At 32.5% G+C, this 16,573-nt stretch overlaps 1 protein-coding gene across 12 annotated transcripts in view; it reads right to left on the reverse strand.

Moving 5' to 3' along the window:
- ROBO2 (roundabout guidance receptor 2) overlaps positions 1 to 16,573 on the reverse strand; it is a 766,078-nt gene that overhangs the window by 102,622 nt on the left and 646,883 nt on the right. For all 12 annotated transcript variants that reach the window (XM_087966640.1, XM_026664101.2, XM_087966639.1 and 9 more), the window contains one exon: positions 8,793 to 8,998. In XM_087966640.1, the coding sequence (XP_087822766.1) occupies positions 8,793 to 8,998 (206 nt within the window). The remainder of the gene's footprint in view (positions 1 to 8,792; positions 8,999 to 16,573) is intronic.

Raw genomic sequence — 16,573 nt, forward strand, 5'->3', positions numbered from 1 at the left:
GTTCCTGTTCTACTTTGAATAAGTCATTTATAATTCTATCATTAATCCATATATTAATTATCAGTGTTAATACTGTTTGCTTCACCTATTTGCAAAGTTTAACATCTTATACTTATTCCTTCAAAATCAAAAGTGGTAAGTAACAGCATTACTCTAACAAGGAAACTATTTGGCTTCTCTCTGAAGGCTTTTCGTTCTATAGTAATGTGGCGCTAATACTGCACAACTTGCCATAGGTATATGTATATGAAGAAGAAGAGATGAAACAATGCTGGGTTTATGTTTAGGTGCTGTTATGTTGTTTAGTTGCTGCTTCTCAGTTGCTTGATTCACTTTTTATCACTTTTTATCACTTTAGTAATCCTATATTACTAAAGAGTTCAAGGAAATGTTTTGTTGAAATGTTATATTTAAATATGTATTTATATTTGAATAGCATAAATTTATTGTAAATATTATATTTAAATGTTAAGAAATCTTTTACTTAAAGTTCATATTTAAATATTTGTGCTATCTTTATGATGGAAAATTATAATTTAAAAATCTGTATTTTCATCAACTTACTACATTTGAGGTTAGTCTTGAATTACAAAACAGAAAAGAAAAAGTAATGCTATATAAAATAGTGTAGGTAGAACAATAAAAGCAAGAAATATAACTCAAGCTAATTTATACCATTTCATAGTTCTCTATATACCATTTCATTTCATAGTTCTGTATCATTGCTCCTACTGTGTTCATATATTGATTCATATTTGCTGCATGTAGTTCTTCATGGCTCTCTTCTTTCAAATATTTGTCTTATGATTCAGTTTTTTGTCTTTCTGAGCTATAAATTTAAGTTCCTTTTCGTATATTGTCACTCTCTTTTCTATTCGGTCCACTTTTATTGATCATCCACCCATTATTGATCCTATCTCTACTTGTTTTATTATATATACTTAAATTCCCTCTTCTCATTTACCTTTATATTTCTTCTGCAATACTCATTTTTGTAGTAACAAAGTGGACAGACTCAAACTAATAAACAGCCATTTTTATTTCTTTTGATATTCAATCTCTATAGCAGACAAATTTAACACATTTATCAGCTGATCACATTTTAATTTCCCCCATTTATTTACTTAATAATTATTTTAAAGTACACAAATTAGTCTACTTGCTTTAATATTTCATAATTTATAAGTATGTAATTAATTGTTCATAACATTTCCCCTATCAGGTCTTGATTAATTAATTTTCAGATTTATATGATCCATTAAATCATATCATTAATTTAATATTTGGTAGGAATAAGCTCTCTATAAACAACACAAAATATGATCTAATTCTCAAATAAGCATACTCTGAAGTCTCCAGGTCCACATGTATTTAGTATCACCAGAAACTGTCCTAACATATTTTTAATGTATTAAAAACACAAAGGAATCATCACATATTCCTGGATTACTCTTGGCTCAATGATGAATTATTTGATAAGCAGTCTCTTTATTTTCATGCATGATATGCATCTATATTACAAAATTCTTACTTTATTTAGCAATCAACTTTAATTCCACATACAAGCAAGAATTTCATGATTCACGTGTTTTTATCTTGTCACATTCTTTCTCTCTCTGAGGACAGCATAAATTGCACTACCAAATTTTGCTGATTGTCATCTTGTATATATGTCCAGCTAAAGTTCTGTTGAACACTTTTCTAGGTACATTTAACAAACCTATCCCCTGGTAGTTATGAATTAATTTTATTTTTTTAAGCAAGGATATAAAAATGATAGCCTTATAGTTTCAAAAATGAAACTGAATAATTCAAATTGTCAACTGTAGAAGTACAAAGCATAAAAAGCTGATTAAAATGAGGCTATTGCCACAGAGACACTACTATGGAATCCTCAAGGTTGGAATGAACAAAACCAGCAAGCATTATATACTATAGGTCTATTAATAAGGGTAAAATAGGTACACATAACAAATGAAAAGGACGGGGAGCTGTCCTGGAATTTATAAAGAATAAGATTGACTAATAAGCTCTTATTTCAAATGAAACTACATCACATGAAACTTGGAAAAGACAAAGACGTTCAATAATGTTTAAATGCTGACTTGGAAAACTGCATGGGATTATGGGCAAAGGATAAACATATGGCAGCTTTATTTTATGTAGCCTACCTGAATCACATTGTCCAGTTAAAAAAGCTTAGAAATAAGGGGGGCAGAATTAATGTTAGAATTTGTTAAAGGAAGGCTTGTAGATGAGTTTCAATGCAGAAAGAAAGCCTTGGAGAAAATAATGATCAAAGTGAAGAGACAGTATTAAAGTCTAGAAATACTAGACCTGGATGAGACTTCAACTGAAGACTCTATGAAAAACTTTCTTGATATTTCCTCATGCGCTTCTTGGTGATACATTAGATATTGCACCAAGCTGTTTTGCTTGTCATTTCCAGTAAAATAGTTAGATAAGGTAAAGCAAAGAAGCCCATCTTTTTTTTGTGTGTGTGTGTGTGTGTGTGTGTGTGTGTGTGGTGTCAGTTTTTATTTGTGGTGATGAGGCAGAGTTTCACTTTTCTATGACAAAGTGCTACCTTAGATTTCTCAGAGGCAAGGCAGTATAGCAAAATGGTACTGCTTTGCCAAGTTCTAACAGATACCAGAGTATACAGAAAATAAACTAGAAATCAGAATTAGAAATAACTTTAAATAGGCAGAAAAACACATCTTCCATATGGAAAGGAGAGTAATTCAGAAGAAATTCATAATGTGATAAGATAAAGGTTAGCACCAGTGAGCAAAAATAAAACAATTGAATGCAATTTTTAAGGTTACCAAATGCTACTGAAAGGCTTGTCAGACATATTCTTTAAATAAGTGATATTACATGACAAATGAACAATTTATCCTTCTAGAGAAGAGAAAGAATAGAATAGGTTTAGTTTGATAAAATTCAGAAAGTAAAATGGAGATTATCAACATATATTGCTCTAAATTTAAAAAGGTATTTTTTGTCACTGTGCTGGTTAACAGAGTAAGATAATATGATTCTACTTAAAGATGCAGCAAATGTCTGTATCAAAATTTGTTGCCGGGACCTATAAAAATAAATAGGATGCTGAATGCATATAATAAAAGAAAAATGCATTCAAATTTGGCGTCACATTTAAAGCACCAATATTCCAAAAGCATTTTAGAATTACAAAAGCAACAATTAATAAAAATATTCTGAAACAAAGCTGGGCATATTCAAAAGCTGGTCTTTGAGCTACATGGAACAACATACATGGAGTTTTCTTTTAAATAAACTTTCTTATTAGCTGCTTTGGAAACTGTCCCAAATTGTCTTGTCATGTATATGACTGCACAGCCATTTTCCTTCACTTTTTTTCCAACATTTAATGGATTATTTTGAAGTTGTGAAAGATGAGGCATTTAAGAAAGTTATAGCTTGACAAATAATTGTAATTGGTGCAAACTGTCAATTATAATATAGGGTAATCATAGGAAATTTACAGGAAGAACTTCAATCATAGGAAAAAAAATACATGGAATACAGCTTCAGGGAAAAAAAGCAGCATAGCACATTAAAATATAGCTTAAAGTAAAAATACAGCCTTAACAGAAATAACAGATGTTGATTGTTTCAGGTCAATCATAAAAATATTGCAATAATGTTGCATAACTAATGTGCTAATCTGATATTTTTTAAAAGTAAAATTCCATATGAGCTTTGGTTTTTAATAAAAATAATTTTAAAATATATAGCAATATATTAAGATGCAGAGTACACAGGTGTAGTCAAAGAACTGAATAAAATGTGCCATACTAGACAATACAACTATGGAAGAATACTAGTTGATTGTAGTAAGCAAACTAGGGTGGATAAAAATCAATGGTTTAAAAAAAAAATCAGATATTTTTATATAAATAGGATTTTTTGATTTAAAGTGGAGTTTTTTATTTTTATCAAATTGATTTTAATAAAATGCTTTTGAAGTAAAAATATATCTAAATATAGTTTTCTATTTAAAATACATTAATAATTTAGTTTATTCAGCATGAAATGGAGCTTGCTTAGGTAGCATGAGGTTGTATATTCTGCAATATTTACAGTTTTGGTAAACTAATTCAATGAATCCAAGCTCTGCAAGCTGAGATAACATGCCCTGCATTGGTGCATTTCACAATTTCACAGTAACCATGAGAAAAATCATATTCCTTTATCCCATTGTTTTTCAAATCTATGTATACTACAAACTCTATAGTTATTTGAAGAGAAATGCATCTTTACCACCAGGCTCTAAGTGTGAGGAGGAAGGGCAACCACTAAAAATGAAAGGGAAATCTTCTAAGCAGCTTATAAATATAATATTAAAGAGCTCTTGTCATTTCAGATCCATCATGGCAGCGCCTGTTAGACGGCATCCACTTACCTGCTGCCTGCCACATCCCTTATCTTGTAATGTCACTGCCACATCACCAGCCATCCCATTAAAGTGAATGGGACTGTCGGTGAGTCAACAGCAGGTCAGAGGAGGAGCCACTGCAGGACACAGATGACAGTTGCTCTCTAAAAATTATGATTTAAATCAAGTTGATTTAAATCAAAACCACCCTTAAGCAAACAAAGAAAGGACTACAACATATTGATTAAAATATAGATTAAATTTTGATTTTGAAGAATTTTGAAAAATTTAACTGAAATCTATAATAACGGAAGCAGAAATATAATAATTTGCTCAGCAAACAGAAGAAACATCACTAAGATAAAAGATACATAGAATACAGAGTAATCTGATAAAAAGGTATTCAACTTAAGCACTCAGTTAGAATAAGAAAAGAGAAACCTCCTGTGCATTTTCTCATAAAATCATTAATAGTAAATTATTGAACGAGAGAAATTGTGTAGGGAAGCCAAAAAACTGGAAATTGGCAGCAGCAGCAGAAATAAAATCCGTGTATCATAAGCAGATATGGAAACACACTTTTCTTTAACTTAATGGAGAAATATATGTGAATATTTAAAGAAAAATATAATACAGATGGCATTATGTTCTGCAAACAATTGTGCCTGTTTTAATGAGTCACAAATAGGCATGTACGTTCATACGTATTGTGGAAAATCTCTTTTAAATCAAATCTAAAGTTCAGCCTATTCTATTTTATATGTCCATCTGGGTGTGTATATGTGCCTGGGTAAACATATGGATTTATAGAAAACAGATATCAAAATATGAATGCAAAATTTTAAAAGAAACACTGAAGAACTAAAACCGTCAGCAGGAGCATTTTTGCACATTTATTTATTTGTTTATTTATTTGAGACATACAGTGTCTTTTCAGTCTTGCAAGCATTCAACAACCCAAAATAATAATAAATGAAACTAGTATTTATATACAAATCGTTGGGATGCTTATTCTAGTTTGTGCAGGTAATTTGGTAACGTGTTTTGAATAAATCGAATTTAATGAAAATATTAAAGATTTGGAAATTAAGGGATGGAAAACAATAAACTTCCTTGAATCAATTCACATGTATTCTGGGAAGGAAAACTATAAAAATGTATCATTCATGTGTTAGTAGTGTATGAGTTAAAATGTTATCATGTGCAGCAACTGAAGAAAATAAATACAAGGATTACTACTTTGTAGCCAAGCAACAGTATTCTTTCTTCCAAACCTACAAGTGGGATTCATCATATGTTGAGGTAATTACTGATATGTTTTATTATTTATTATTGCTTATCAGTAAACTTGTCTCCTTTCAATTTTCTCACATGTTCCATACCTATTACTTAATTTATAATTATACGTTACTGCTCACAAACTTTCTTTTTATTGTATAATATATTGTTTGTAACAGTTTAATCAATGCCACTCTTGAGTTTTTATAATTAATTAATATATTTTCATAAAATTTATAGGCTGCCCATTTTACTTCAAGGTGAGGGTAATGTTATTTTATTTAGAACAAAGATAAGCAGTATAAAGAGCTGCAGTGGTTAGAATGCAGGCTAGTTCTGCTGACTGCTAGCTGACTGTAATTTGGCACTTTGAATCTCACCAGGCTCAAGGTTGACTCAACCTTCCATCTTTCTGAGGTGAGTAAAATGAGGACCCAAATTGTTGGGGGCAATATGCTAACTCTGTTAAACTGCTTAGAAAGGGCTGTAAAGCACTGTGAAATGGTATATAAGTCTAAATGCTATTGCTATTTGGAAATAGTTATATGTAGTCTGAATTAAAGAAAGAGTGCAATTTTCCTTCTATAGTTGTGACACAAATTTCTGTTGCATGATCATGGGTATTTCATACCCAAAACACTTCAAATGCATTTACTTGAATGGCAGTTTTGCATATCCTAATAACATTGTTTTGATTCCAGTTTCCTAAATGAATAGGAATTGAAAACCTTTACATAGTACACCACCCAGCTTTCTGACAGTGTAAATGCATGGCTATTTACAGTATATACAATTGTTTAGAGACAAAATGAGGACACATTGAATATGGCAGGTGCAAAGCTGGAACACCATTGGTAAACTTTGTAATGTCTTCTTTGACAAATGATAGCTTCCAACAAGAGAAAAAAACAGCATCAAAAATTTCCTGTGGCCAACTAATAATATTTCTATTCTTACTATTGATTAATTACATTTATTGAGTCTTTAACTTTTTAATTTATTGAGTCTTTAACTCTGCTTTTTGATTTTTAGGTATATTCAACTTGGAGGCTTTAAAAGTCTCTCAAAAATATTCATCTTTCTTTGCTGTAAGTACTTTACAGTTCATTTGGAGAGAGAGATATTTCAAATTGTTATCTTGATGAAAAATCCATTTACTTTTCACCTGAATTCTTCAGTGGTTATGGGACAAAATATATTTGAGCTTTTAGTTGAATGCATTTTCCTTCCACCAATGTAATACTTCCAATACCACTGGCTATTACAGTTTATTAACACATAGACATCCATTTATTTAATGGTTTGCAATGTGTTCTTTTCTGCAAATGCTTTGCTCTTTTTAATCTCAAAATGTTTCTTTCCTTTTGTTAAAGATGTGCCCAAAGAGTTCAATTTTTGTTTCACATTGTCCAAATTTTGCTCCATAATATTGCAGATTCAAGATCTTTTGGATAGTTTAGAAAATCATTTTTGTGATAAAGTTGGACAACTTTGTCAAGTCTTCTATGCAGATCACTGTTGTATAAACAACACTTATTTTCATCATACTGGATTTGTGGATAACCATTCCAGTGTCAGCTATATTTTTTGTCAAATCATCTGTGTTAAACTGTAGTTCTTGTCTGGTAGTATAAACAAAATTTGAGCAGTTCCAGTGGAGATTTTTCTTACTCTTTTAACTATTGCCTTGATTTCAACATATCCAGCAACCCATTTACTTTACTTAATAGTTATAAATTGCTAGTTAGAAAAGCTGCTTAGAAGATGCCATGGCTGTTGAAAATAAATATAACAAAATCATAACCTGAAAATTCATGAGGTAGAGTACTTGTTCCCTATAGGATTTTTTTAACCTGGATAATTGCACAATAGCCCTAGAAATTCAGTTTTGTAAAACCTTATTAAGTATTTCACTTATAGAAAGAACAAGAAAGGAAGGCATAGGGAGGAAGAGGAAGAACACTGATTTAATAGGAAGATTGTCCAAAACTGCACTAGCCATATGCAGTTTTTCTTATTTGGAGCAACTACTACACACAGACTTAGTAACTATGCATTTAAATTGGAATAAATATTTCAGAAATTGTGTCAGCTTCTGTTCATTAAGGGATTTATTAATCCAGAGTACCTAAAGACATAAGACATAATAATTTATTTGTCATTACACTCGCAAGTGGGTGCAACGAAATGAGGTGCTCTTCCACAAAGTAAAAACTGGACAAACACCACTAAAAAGAAAAAAATTAAACTAAACACAACCAACCATACAATCATCTCTATGCAATTTAAAAATGTAAATACCCCATTACTCTCAGCCATTTAATTCCACAAAAATCTTATGACCCTGCATTCAAACTCAAAACTGCACTTGGATAAAAACTGTTCTTAAATCTGGTCGTCCTTGTTCTTAGTACCCTCAATCTCCTTCTCGATGGTAATAGTTCAAAGAGCTGATGTCCCGGATGAGAGGAGTCATTCAATATATTAAGTATCTTCCTCTTACGTCTATTCCTATACAGTTCTTCCAAAGAGGGGAGTGAGCAGCCAATGATGTTTTGGGCCGTCTTGATCACCCTCTGAATTGCCTTTTTCTCTGCCACTGTGCAGCTCGAGAACCATACACAGAGACAGTAGGATAATATACTCTCAATTGAACTCCGATAGAAGGTAGTCAGTAGACTCTCAGCCAGTTGTTGTTTCCTAAGAATCCTTAGTAAATACAACCGTTGTTGTGCCTTCTTAATTAAAGCAGCGGTGTTTGCACTCCAGGTCAGGTTATTTGTAATGATGGTCCCGAGAAACTTACATTCAACCACCTGTTCCACACGAACTCCCTCTATATACAGTGGCTGAATGTCTACTCTTTTTTTCCTATAGTCCACTATAACCTCCTTGGTCTTCTTAATATTAAATAGAAGATTATTATTTTTGCACCAGCGGGATAGCTGTAATACCTCATCCCGATATGCATACTCATCATCCCCAGAAATTCTACATGTGATTCTAAACTTCTACATGTGATGTGTAATCAATAAATAATTAAGCAGTTCTCATTTAACTATTACTCTCTTGATTTCAGAAAGGTAAATATGTTGTTACAACATATACTCACCCGTAAAGGTTTAATTTGCAAAGTTCCTTGATCTTGTATAGATGTCCTTTGATCTCTGCCAAGAAAAGTAAATCCTTCTTTTAGCCAGCTGATAACAGGCATTGGGTCACCAGTAGCTTTGCACTTCAGTAAAGCTGTTCCATCTACTGCCAATGTCTGGTTTACAGGTCCCTGGAGAATGATGGGTGGAGGCCTATCTGTTAAAACTGAATTTAAATATATATATGTGCATATATTAGTAGATATCCTGTGATATTCAGACTCAGATGCCACTATTTTGAAAAACATTTTCTAGAAAATCATATGGTTGTTGCTAAGAGTGAATTTCTTGTAGTACTTAAGGCATGGACTAGAAACTGGAAGTCTGTGCACTCTAATACCACCTTAGGCACAAGGTCAGTTGAGTGACCTTTGGCTAGTCACACCCTCTTAGCCTCAGGAAGAAGACAATGGAACTATTTCCAAAATCTTGCCAAGGAAAGTGCAGGAGCTAGTCAACTGATTCAAAGGCACAAAAAAAGAAAAAAGTTTTCTAAAGAAGATATTTATTTATGTTGCTTATTAGTGTGTTGTTTATTAAATTATTAAATAATCCCTTTCAACAACTGCCTGTTAAGTTGTACAATTATATATATCTTGTGCAGAGGTGGTATTCAGTTCAGGAGAACTGGTAGCGGAAATTTTGAGTAGTTCAGAGAACTGGCAAAAACCACCTCTGACTGGAGATTTTACAGTATCCTTCCCATCACGCCCACCAAGCCGTGCCCACAGAACCGGTAGTAAAAAAAATTGAATCCCACCACTGATCTTGTGTAATATAAAATGAAGGAATAAAAGATAGAGTTTCAAATCCTGTTTATGGAATTTGTATCAAAATCCTAATGGCATAAAAATATATTGCAAAATAATGAAAGCAAATTGAAAAAAAGCAATCCAAATTCCATTAGTAGTTCTATAGTTAGGATTCTGCAACACGCCTTTTTTGATATTAAAAATCTCTTTGCAGTAAATAAAGGAAAAATATTAATACAAATGAATATATATTTTGTGACTTTGTAAAAATATGATTAGCTCCAAATTGACCTGTACATACCTGAGGAATATTTTCTATTTAAATTACTTCCAGAATATTTTCTGAATGTACAAGTTGCATTACAAAGTTAAGAATACCATATATTCTATTGCAGTTTATATAAAACTATATTTCCACTGTATACATTTCTTGGAAATGCTAAAAACATTTTTTTATATCTATAGCCTTCTGGATGAATGGATACATTGAGAAACTAATAAGCTATTTATTAAAATGTATATAAGCCATCATTAAGGGTATGGTTTTCAGAAAATGTCTTTGTAAAATGTATTTATGTCCTTAAATTACAGTATTAAAAATATTGTGATTTAGACATGTAAGACTACTTATATATTTCATTTTGCAACTGAGCTATCTCACATATCTTGCAAGGTATTTTTATAAAAGAACTATTGCAAAATTGTTTATTGTTTTTAATATAATTGTATTGTAACTTATTATTATTGTGACTGTTATCAGAAAAAAGGAAGAAAACAAAACTAATTATTGTAGAAGAGCAACACAGTCACTATTCAAAAACATATAGCAAATGGTATTTTAATTGATTTATTTAGTAATGATTAAATATATCATTGTTCATATTGATTAAAACAATAAAATATACATACAAGCCCTTTCCAGAAGAGTAACTGAATCTTGTTGAAATTTAAGAACCCTAAAATTTATTATAGTTGTGTAAATAAAATTAAATATTAATAAATTTGTGGAATTGCTAATCATATCACTATGACTTGCAATGATATTTGTCACTCTTTAAGGGGCCACAAGTCCTTTTGTTTATCTTATATAAGCAATTATTTTCAAAATGAGCACAATATGGCAGTTCATGTATTGTATATATTTAAACAAAATAAAAAATTTAAAGGATATAAAAATAACTAGAAAGCCAAGAGAGTTCTTATAGATCTCTAGAAACACTAAAGGTTTATGTTTAAGAGTGAAATGTTTAGTTAACTCCAGTCTCTGTAATATAAAACCCATTTTATTCTTGACCAATAAAGGCACCTTCTGGCCAGGAAGCTTTTAAATACTTTATTTATGATTATCATTTAAAGGATTACAATTATTTCAATAGCAAAGCCTAATTAATTGACAAAGATATTTTCTTTTTGAAGAAAAACTATTGAAATTATGATTGACAATATAACATTTGAGTCATTCATTTAATAAAATTAATAATGTTACATTATTTATATTTTAAAGACATTTTAATGTAGCAATTTTGATACATTTTAATATTCAAATATATATTCCTTTTTCAAAATATTAGATTGCTTATTTATTTACCATTGTGGTTTTAGATTTTATTCATTCATCTTAATGTCAATTTGATTTTATTCAGACTAAAGATTAATTTAACTTAATTTAGTATTGTAACAACTTTAATATACTGTATATATAAACCATGCTGAGACACTGGTATTCATATTCTATTGCATTTAAGCTTTCTTCCACTATCATTTGCAAACACTAACATGTCACGTCCTTTTGACCAATAACCAGAAGTGGTATTCAGCAGGTTCTGACAAGTTCTGGAGAACCGGTAGCAGAAATTTTGAGTAGTTTGGAGAACTGGTAAATACCACCTCTGACTAGCTCCGCCCCCATCTATTCTCTGCCTCCCGAGTCCCAGCTGATCAGCTGGGTCTTCTTTTGTTGCCCTGCACAGGAGAACGGAGCTGGAAAGCAGGTTAGTGGGGTGGGGAGGGAATGGGATTTTGCAGTAACCTTCCCTCAGGAGTGGGGAGGGAATGGGGATTTTGCAGTATCCTTCCCCTGGAATGGGGTGGAAATGGAGATTTTATAGTATCCTTCCCCTGCCATGCCCACCAAGCCACACCCACTAAGCCACACCACGCCCACAAGCCACACCCACAGAACCGGTAATAAATTTTTTTGAATCCCACCACTGCCAATAACTGAATGCACTGTTTATTTCAATTACTGCTGAACTACTTATCAGTGAATGAAATACTACTATGTTTCTCATAAAATAAGGCTTATTTTTTTTTGACCCTGAAAAGACAGCTAGGTTGTCTTTTTGGGGGTCTTAATTTCCCCCCCATGCACACCATCGCCTAGAGTGCCCCACGGGCAGCCACACCTTGTCACCAGAATTCTCCTAACAGCCGATCATGGCGGAACGCAGACAGCTCCCTACCCCTGCCAAGTGCCTTTGCTGCAGACCCAGGTATGGTGCTGGCTGCAGGCCAGGTCAGCAGGTGGGCATCATCATCATGGATGTTGGCCGCTGCCGCTTCCTCCGCCACCGTCGCTTTCCCTTCTGCCCTCACCACAGCTTATGCCGCATTCGGAGTGCTGCCATTGGACATCGTGGCAGGGCAGGTAGGATTCCTCTGCCGGCAGTGTTTCAGCCACTTCCTCAGGTGGGGGAGCTGCCTCCGTAGCTTCTGGCAGTGGCGCCTCTCTCACCAGTGCTGTCTCCAACAAAAACACTGGGACAGACCTCGCTGCCGATGAGAACCCCCTGCCCTTTCACAGTGCCATTGCTTTTTTTTTTTTTTTTTGGAAAATTTTATTTGGTTTTTCACACACACACAAAAACATAATACAAATAAAACATCTTTTTTTGAAAATAGCATGGTCCCGGGCTATCACTTATTCATACAGACACAAACTCAATTTCATGCTCCTTTTTGTGTTCTATTCCATATCTTATTACTGTTTTACATTTTCTACATAGTTTTTCCCCTTTTTTAATTTTCTCAACTTTATTTTGATTATCTCATCTCAATTCAAATCATTATATTTATACTTTTGTCTGTCCTGTTTCAATTTCATATTATCTTTTCTCATTAAACAAATTTTCCCCTGTAGTTACTAATTGGAGTATGACACCTTTATATCTTTTAATTTTATCCATTCAACTCTTATTTAAGCTTCAATGTATACCTTTAAGATTATAACATTCAATATAATACATAACTTCCAATCAAATTCTGCTTGGTACATTATTAAAATACACACAATATTCTTAAAAAAAAGATTATATATATATATGTAAATAAAGCACTCATTCCATTCCATTCCAATTCAATTCTATCATTAATATTCATTAAAATCTTAACATCTTTAACATTTCTTTTCAATTAAATATCATACTTCCTTGGGAACACTTATAAACTTTCCATAATTAATCCCCCCCCATATTTCTCTTCATTTATATTTTATAAATCATTAATAATAATTAAAATGTTCCCATCCTTTCCTAATTTAATTCTCTCATTCACTTTATTTCATTTATTTCATTTATTTATTAACAAACATTCCACTAGATTACGATAAATATTTTATCCATCATTTTAATCATATTTTCTAAAATTATTTCTATTTGTAATATAACCATACTATCTTATGTACCTTTGCAGAATCCCTTTTTCAATTAAGTTTTCACCCATTATCTCTAAACAGGCTTATACTTTCAATTCTTAAACCTTTTCCCTGTTTCTCTTTATCTTGTTTCTGTCCTTTATAACTTCTTTTCCTTTCCTGGTTCCCCCTCTTCTTCTCCATCCCCTTTTTACCCCCTTGTCTCTCTACTTCTAATTCTCTCTTCTGTAATCCCCTCTTCTGTTGCTTTTTAATATTATACTTATTTTTCAAACTATTCTTTTTATTTTTGTTTTTCAAATCTTAAACTTTTCATTCTCTTCCCCCCTTTCCTTTTTCCCCCCACATAAAATTACTTGATCATTAAAAATGGCTTCTTCTTTGTCCCAATCTTCTTGTTCTGCAAGTGTTTCCTGTTGCTTCTCATAGTTCCAGATCTTCATTTCTAAGAGTTGAAAAACGAAGCCAAAAGAACCTCTCCCTTCTTGTGCATCTTCTTTGTACTTTTTAAGTTCCATTTTCAGTTCTTCTAAAACTGGTGCCATTTTAGACACTTTTAAACCACCATCCGATTGATTTTAGTCATTTAAATGCAATAACCAAAAATCCAAAGATCACCAAGTAATCTAAATAATCCAAAACTGTTTCTTCTTGCTTCTTTTTTCCACTTTTTCTTCCTGAGGTTCTATTATTTTGTTGCCAAGTTTCAGTTAAAATGTATCTTTTAGGAATCTTGTTGAGGTTTCACTGTAAATTCCTTTTAGATCCAGGCAGTCTCCTCCATTTTTCCAGATCCTGCCCTTTTATTCTTTTTCTCTCCTTTCCTGCTTTTAAAAGCTTTTAAGTATCCATAAATCTTTATTATCCCTTTGACATTTTATTTTCAGCTGAAATGCCTATTGATGTCAAAGTGGATGTTTTTTCAATTTCTTGCTTAAGTCTCTTAGCTGTCAGTATTGGGAAGGGAAGAAAAAAAAACCCAAATCCTTTCCCTTCCCTCTCTGCTTCGCTGCTTCAAAATCTTCTTTGGGAATGATGTTTTTTTTATATAGTTTAAATTCCAGGGTACCTTACGTTGTTCATTTTGCAGTTTAACCCAGTCAACCAAAACTTTCTCTTCTTATCTTTCTCCTGCACATTCTTTTCCGGTCGAGTTCTTCTTTGAGGTGGCCATTTCTGACCACTGCTGCAACCGCCTTCAGGAAAGGGAGTAATGGCCAGCTGAGGAGGAGAGATGTGGCTCTCCTCAACCCTGCTGGCAGTGTTCCCCCTCTACAGGGTGGCTTAGCCCCATAACCAGACGGCTCAGGGTGCTCCGGCGGCGAGCACAGATCGAAACCGCGCATGATTGCGGTTTCGGTCTGTCAGCGAAGGAACTCAAACTGGAAGTCCACAGTGCCATTGCTTTGCTTGACGATAGCTGCGTCGACAACGTTCTGCAAGTCAGTGAGTCATTTGGGCTTCGGTGGGTGGAAGCGGCGGCGGGAAAGCGATGCCATCATTTCTCTTCCCCCCACGCCCTGCTTTGCTTCCCACCGCAGAGCTTTGGGTCACGGTCTTGTTGGAGTCTGTCCCTTCTACCCACATTCTTCAAGCGCACTCTCTTGGCTCATTCACCTGTATGGTCGGGCACTCTCCTCTTGCTCCAGCTGCCCCAAACCCCCCTCTTTAAGTTTCCCCCCTCTTTTTCCCCCTCTTTAAGTTTTCTTTATTCTCATTCCCTCCGTCAGTTCCCTAAGAATACAAATTGGCTGAGCAGCTTCCTCCTCCCCCCCCCCCTCCCAGTCGCATCTCCTCCGCCTTCATGTTTCTTGGGATTACTTTGTTAAAAAGACATTACTGAGCCCAGAACATTCTGATCCTATGCCGGTAGCTTGTTTTTGCTGTGCCAGCACCTCGCATTTCCCATCATTTATCCTATATAATCTGTACAAAGACCCGTAAAAAGGAGATGAAAGTGAGGAGTGGTTACTTCTTCCATTTAAGGGGGTGCTAAGGGTCTGTAGGATGATTCCCTTTCTCTTATGTTTGGATTGGAAGGTTTGCCTCTGCTCCCTTACCTTCATCTCCTTGAAGGACAGAAATAGGATGGAAATCCACCTCCTGGATTTCTCCTGGCAAATCCCAAAGACACTTTTCCCTCTCTCCCTCCTTCTTTCCCTGCCAAGCTTCCCAAAGGATTCTCCTGATGATTCATTCATTCATTCATTCATTCATTCATTCATTCATTCATTCTCCTTGATATTTGGGTGAGGAAAATGGGGAGAATAAAGAGAAAAATAAAAGTAAGTGTTATGGGTCTTTGTATGGATTATATAGGATAAACGATAGGAAATGTGAGGTGCTGGAAGATGCTGGCATAAAAGTAAATGTTACTTTTATTTTTTTTTTCATGTTACATTCCAAAAATATTGAGATTGTATTTTTAAAAATCTCTCAGCAGAAATTATAATATATATTTAAGATGGGTTAGCAATAGCAAATATTGTAATGCAAAGTGCTATAAAAAGAAAGTCTGTTAACTAACCACATTTCTACTGTAAGTAAGGGACCAGAAACTCAGCAAACCAGCAAACCATCAACAATACCATAAAAAAATGGGATTCCTTATTAATCACATTTAGATATAATTCATCCACAAGGATGTTAGCCATGATATAGAACATCAGGGATATATTCAGACAATTTAGACATATTATATTATATTATATTATATTATATTATATTATATTATATTATATTATATTATATTATATTATATTATATTATATTATATTATATATATATTATTATATTATATATTATATTATATTATATTATATTATATTATATTATATTATATTATATTATATTATAATATATATATATTATATATATATAATATATTATATTATTATATAATATAATATATTAATATAATATAATATATATATATAATATATTATAATATAATATTATATTATATTATTATATTATATTATATTATATTATATTATATTATATTATATTATATTATATTATATTATATTATATTATATTATATTATATTATATTATATTATATTTATTATATTATATTATATTATATTATATTATATTATATTATATTATATTATATTAATTATATTATATTATTATATTATTATTTTATATACAGGTAGTGACTTATTCAGTGACTGCTACCGGAACTTGACACTTGGTTGTTAAACAAAAGTGAAAATTACATGACCACAACTTATGATTTTACTCCTGTTTTCCTTTGTTTTTTGCTACTTTCTTCAGCAGAACTGGGTTTGCCTCTCTTTCTCATTAAAAACATTTGGGTATGGGATAAATTA

This window comes from Notechis scutatus, chromosome 5 (genome assembly GCF_049901735.1).
Source record: "Notechis scutatus isolate UNSWTSFEM ecotype Mainland chromosome 5, rNotScu1.2, whole genome shotgun sequence".
Taxonomy (NCBI): Eukaryota; Metazoa; Chordata; class Lepidosauria; order Squamata; family Elapidae; genus Notechis; species Notechis scutatus.